Raw genomic sequence first — 6,000 nt, 5'->3', positions numbered from 1 at the left:
AATGATGTAATGAAGCTATGCATGAGGATTTTTAAATATAAGCGATATTTTTGTATAACAGTGATGTTAAATACTTTGACAACAACAAACCCTGTATTATTTTATGGCCAGACGTTTCCAATATAATAGATTTCATAAAAAGAAAATTGGATAGTTATAGGATTACAGTTTCTACTATATATGTAGGACTACTGCAAAAATGAGAAAGCACCATTTTATATGGACTCAAGTAACTGATAAACCATTGAGGGCTGGGGTCTAACTTCAGGGATTTCTATTGTCCCCCATTGCTCAGCCGAGACACACCCCTCTGCCTTCACTCCTCCCTTCGCTGTAATCTCTGCCACTTCCTTCACCTCCTCCGTCAGACACTGCTCCATTCGTGTTGACTGCCCAGAGTCCACGGATTTGATCTGTGGAAAATAACCTCCACCTCCAGGCACCCGTGAGCATGACCTCCTTCAAACGTTCCTTTGCCTCATGAGTTTGTTAAATGTTGTTGTTGTCAAAGTCCATGGTTTTGCTATTGTTCCAGAGCTCCGTGCTGTTATCCATGTCGTAACTTGATTACGCGGCCCAAGCCCTTAACCAGGTGGCCTGAGAACAGAAGCCTTCATTGTTTAAATGGGAACGCGCGTGAACTGGAGAGAACGGCGTAGAACAGCCGTACGTCTTGCATGATATGAAAAAAATATGCATTGATGGAATTTTATCTGAATTGTTGATATTTCACCATGCGGTCGCTACATGGTCAGGTGATTGCAATTGTAGACAGGATGTATCCAGAGAACAAGGCATGTCCCATGTCCACTAGCCAGGATGTGTTTCCCTTAGAAGCAAGGAAGTTCATTCGACGCTCAGCTGTGGGGCGAAAATCATGGCATGTTTGCATAGTAGAAAGACCAATGTTAATGAAGCCAATATTGACCAAAGGAGGTCTTATATCTAAACCTGTAACGACTGACCGCTTCATAGCATACAGATGCTTTGTCTAGTGGTGCTGGGGATATGGGCGGAGTTCCCTTTCAATTATGTTCTATACATTCTATAAATTCTGTAACCTGTGAGGTGTTCATTAAAAGGTCACTACCCAAATCTTTCATGTGTTGTGTTTAAATTGTTGTACTTCAAGTTTAATATTTTATTTACCTGGGGCTGCCTATACATCTGACTCAGACCGCCTCATTATCGAAGCGGGAACTAAGGCAGCAATTACATCCCCCTTTGGTGGCTTTTCGTACAGAATTGCATGTATAAGCGTCAACAAAGATGCAATCCAGACGTGAAGTATCACACACATACAATGAGCTAACTGTAGCCGGGACTCTGCCCTTCAAAAAATGAATCCAGTCTGTCCTGTCCTTTTCAGGTTTTGGGAGATTGTCAGTGGTGGGTTCGCCCTGCGTCTCTCCAAGAGCTCCGCAAGGAAAGGTCCCCAGATGGGAAGTCCCCCTGCATCTCCGGGAGCTCCGCAAGGAGAAGTCCAATCCACTGACAAAAGCAAGGACTTCTTATACTGTGGCAGACAGGCCTCAAGGATGCTGAGAACAGCTGTGCCCCCCAATACAAATATAGTATTGTTTAAGCCATATTGTAATCCATCGATGAACCTCCTGTGGATGTCCTAAGGGGGGGTAAACGCCGTGCCTTATCAGATGGAACCCTGGCTTCTCGACCCACCCCAGAGGTTCACCAAAACAGCCCATACCACCAAACGGAAAATATTGTTATTTCCCATTATATGTCCTTCAACCGAACGTCTTCCATAGACATGTTGTAGCTCCATTGGTCGCTACGCTAGCTAATGGTGGCTGCAGGGACTATGGACCTTTTATTGCACTTTATTATGTGCAATGGAAAGTAAACGTATTCACAATTTACATTACTGCACAACCTATGACAACATAAATAACATGCTGTAATAACGCAAGCATTTTACCAAATAAGATTCAAGATTTAAGATGATGTATTTATTGTCACATGTCATATTAGGGGTGCGGGATTATGGCCAACATGATTATCACAATTATTTTGATCAATACTGATATCCCGATTATTTACCACGATTATTCATTTGATTGACAAATATTTGTATTCAACGATCACGTTAACATGACACTGCTTTAACAACCGTGAACCACTGTGCTACATTCCTGCTAATGTACAAATCTTTGCATAGATATCACCAACTTAAATCAACAGGGCACAGATTTGACAATGTTTAAATTGTAAAAGATTTGTTCAACTTGTAAATAAGGCGTTTAAATAAATAGGATTACTAAAATAAATATGCCACCAGAGAATGCACCAGTAGAAAAGGCATTCTCCCTGACGTTTTGAATACAGCGCTGGTGACGCCACTTTGGAAAAATAATTGCGCGAGGGGATAACATACCTATTGTCCAGTATGTTTACCATTTTCTTGAAGACTTCATTACTGACGGTGTTTATTGGACACATATCTTTGGCCAAATGGAATGTGATTGCATTGGCCGATGCAACACTTTCATAGCATTCATGCATTCGTCAGTCTATTTTGTGGTGTGTGTTCAGGTGGCCGAATGAATTAGTTGTGTTGCCTTGCGGCGCTGACACAGCTCTACAGCACACTTTGAAGTTGTTTGATGCTGGTTCAAATCGCTTGCCCTAAATCCGAAATATTTCCAGATAACGGACGATGATCCGCAACGAGGGACGAGCTCTTCGACTAAGGGCCGTGTCAGACATGCAGCCGAGCCAGAGCGTATACTGCATGGACGGGGCCCGCTTATTTAGTTAGTTATTTTTGCGGAGCATGCATTATTTTTTTTGCCCTATCTCAAATACAAATATAAAAAAATCTGTTTGTAAAAATAATTTGGCAATCTGAAGAAACATATCCTTACACTACACCACTGAGTAACTGAATGTGACTGATACTGATAACAGGCTGGTATAACCGATTTCTCTGTCAAAATGAGAGTAAGATCAAAATCTGTAGGTAAAATGGAGTCATAACTACCACTAAGCAATCACCCAAATGGCTGGCAGCGGCCCTGGCCTCAGGCCCTCCGTCCCCTGCCTCAGGCCCTCCGTGGCCCTGGCCTCAGGCCCTCCGTGGCCCTGGCCTCAGGCCCTCCGTGGCCCTGGCCTCAGGCCCTCCGTGGCCCTGGCTTCAGGCCCTCCGTGGCCCTGGCCTCAGGCCCTCCGTGGCCCTGGCTTCAGGCCCTCCGTGTCCGCTTCCAGGCGACGATGCTCAGGAAGGCCAGGCCGGCGATGATGATGATGAGTGTCTGCTTGGTGGTGAGTGGCATGCCCTGCATACGGCCACTTAGCTCTGACAGACAGTTGCTCTGTTGATATGAGAGAGAGAGATAAGGGGGCCGAGAAAGAGAGAGATAAGGGGGCGAGAGAGAGAGAGCGAGATATAAATTATGTTAAGCCAGAATTTAATATGAATTGAATATGAGCCATATGTTAGCTATGATGTAAGAGAAGTGGAAAAGAACGATTCACAATTAAAGTACATAATTGTGATTTCAGGTGAATTGCTATTTTTAATTGAACAATTTCACATTGAGGGAATGAAATTAAACCATTGGTAGGAGTACTCAGAACTTTTAATGAAGTGAAAGTAGCAATTAGTGTAAACAAATTGATCAAGTAAAAGTCCTGTACTTATTTAATAGCACATAAGTGTTAGAAATAAATATACCTAAAGTACCAAAAGTCTTAAGAATGGCCCATTTAAGAATCGTAAGTAATCCCTGGAATATAAATAGGGATAGCTTGTAATTAGCTAATAACCTGTAATAATTTATCATGATGTTTAAATTGATTTATATTTTGTATTGATAATCTAAATCTGCAAAGTAAATGGGAAGTTAATTTAGTTTAATTAAGTCTTGTGTACAGACTTATTTCTGTACAAATATCCGTCCTGTTTCTTATTCCACCAGTATAACTTTGCTGTAGTGTTCTGTATCTAAGGTCAGACTAAAGTAAAACTCCAGTGTGTGGGAAAGGCTTAACCTACCCATCCTCCATGGCTAGTGACCCAGCCCAGTAGTTTCTCCTTGAAGTAATTCAACGCTATCTTGAAGATCTCAATCACCTGTAGAGGCAGATTATCTTCCATCACCTGGAAGCCACAGGGACACACACACACACACACACACACACACACACACACACACACACACACACACACACACACACACACACACACACACACACACACACACACACACCACACACACACACACTTAAATAATTGTGAACCATATAGTTTGGGTGGTTGTGGGCAGATTTGTGTTGTTTTTTGGTCTGTGTAAAGCAGGGGGTTGATCAGTGTTGTTTGCACACACACTAACACACACCTTTATTGCCATCCTTCCGGCAACATAGAACAGCAATATGATTTTATCCCAGGTCACTCCATTCTTAAACACTTTGCCTGCCAGCTGTGAGAACTTGTCCATCATTGAACCTGGCATTCGAATCACCCCATCGATGGAGCTTTGAGAGAGGAAAACAGAAGCCGCAGGCATTATAAATGGATTATGGAATGCATGATTTCGAGATGAATTTGGATGCAAGAAAAGTGCTGGTTTGAAGTGCACTGAAAATTATGAAAAAGAACGAGCCAATGTAAATAACATACTCTTGTAACTCTTGGTTGCCTTTGAGAAGGGAGCTCTGTTGGCGAACCCTTCGGCCCAACTCATCCATCAAATCTCTCTCCGCCTCACTCTGCGGCTCGGGGCCCGGTGGCAGCGCCGGAGCCTCGACGTCCAGGTGACCCTCCCTCAGCTCCTCCTCCATGACCCTAAGACATGCTGGGGGTTATCCGTCGCCTCAACACAGAACCATTAGCGATGATCACACTGCTTATTAATTCTTAAAAGCTCACAGACCTCTGATCCTACGTTTATTACTAATTATGTGTAAAGGACAACACCGTTCTGGGTTACCAGAACGGTAGAATTATATTAGCAGTTGAATTATGAGCATGGCATTTTAACGTTTAACTTTTATACAAGCTTACCCTCTGAGACAAGCCTCCGCTATCCGTTCATCTGTTGAGAAACGATTAACATTGTCAAACAACAAGCGGCGCTGGTTTATATTAATTATAAACCCGCGCCAGTTAGTTTCGCCACACCGCCTCTCTTGTAGCCATACTCTTGTAACTTAAAGTAATGCAAGTCGCCGAATCGCCAAATGGATAGGCGCCACGCGTTGCGTGTTCTTATCTCCGTTACGCTTCTATAGCGGTCTTGAACACTTTGGGGATGCTCCACTTACATGACTTAAGTAATGTAAATCGCCGAAACACCAAATGTAACTATTATCATATCCTTCTCGTTTTGTAGACACACTTACCTGATATTTCATCTCCGCCACCGTCCATTGTCGCTCACAAAGTTTCGCTGCGAATTTTTCTGTTCGCTTTGGTCGCTCAAGTCGCTCATGACGTACAATTCAATTATGCAGACGCATTTAAAGGAGCCGTATGCGTTTAGTAGGCCCTACAGACAGCCAAATAGTGAACTCTCCCATACACCTTGGCCATATTGCCGAGACGGTTTTGCTTGTTCGATAAAGTGCTTCGACAACAAGTAGGACAGTGATTCCCCCCAATACAAAAAAAATCCTAAAATGTAGGCTAATTACAACCGAGAACAAAAAACCCTGCGTGCTGTAGTAGTTAAAATATGTTTCACTGATCTGGATCTGCAAATCATGATCTGCACTCATTCGTCGCATTCAAAACAAATAGACATTCGCGCACATGGCTAATTTGCATACGTGCACAGGACTGGTTGGCTCCGCAAGGCAAATAATGGAACATATCGATCTATCTAGGCTTTTCTGTCTATCTATCTATCAACGCGTGTCTAGTTTTAATGTGATGTATTGTGTGTATGTCCAGTCAGACTTGTTCTGTGTGGTCTTGTAGGCTACTGTCCTGTGTGGGCCGAACCACCTAAATGGATTCCCGACGATTTGTGTCGTTTG

At 43.1% G+C, this 6,000-nt stretch overlaps 1 protein-coding gene and 1 long non-coding RNA gene across 2 annotated transcripts; one reads left to right on the top strand and one right to left on the bottom strand.

Annotated features, from left to right (window-relative positions):
• Positions 1 to 282: 282 nt before the first annotated feature.
• Positions 283 to 1,965, top strand: LOC115534323 (uncharacterized). Its single transcript, XR_003974308.1, has 2 exons — positions 283 to 445; positions 1,370 to 1,965. It is a non-coding gene; the product is annotated as an uncharacterized LOC115534323 (long non-coding RNA).
• Positions 1,956 to 5,466, bottom strand: LOC115534315 (apoptosis regulator BAX-like). The gene is made up of 6 exons (XM_030345219.1): positions 5,365 to 5,466; positions 5,027 to 5,057; positions 4,643 to 4,807; positions 4,359 to 4,497; positions 4,016 to 4,120; positions 1,956 to 3,332 (listed from the first exon to the last, which is right to left on the bottom strand). The coding sequence occupies exons 1-6, from the start codon at positions 5,390 to 5,392 to the stop codon at positions 3,201 to 3,203; spliced, it is 600 nt and encodes a 199-aa protein (XP_030201079.1). The 5' UTR covers positions 5,393 to 5,466; the 3' UTR covers positions 1,956 to 3,200.
• Between the last annotated feature and the right edge of the window lie 534 nt (positions 5,467 to 6,000).

This window comes from Gadus morhua, chromosome 2, assembly GCF_902167405.1.
Source record: "Gadus morhua chromosome 2, gadMor3.0, whole genome shotgun sequence".
Classification (NCBI taxonomy): Eukaryota; Metazoa; Chordata; class Actinopteri; order Gadiformes; family Gadidae; genus Gadus; species Gadus morhua.
The sequence above is the reverse complement of the archived record's forward strand: the minus strand, read 5'-3'. Positions and strand labels throughout refer to the sequence as shown.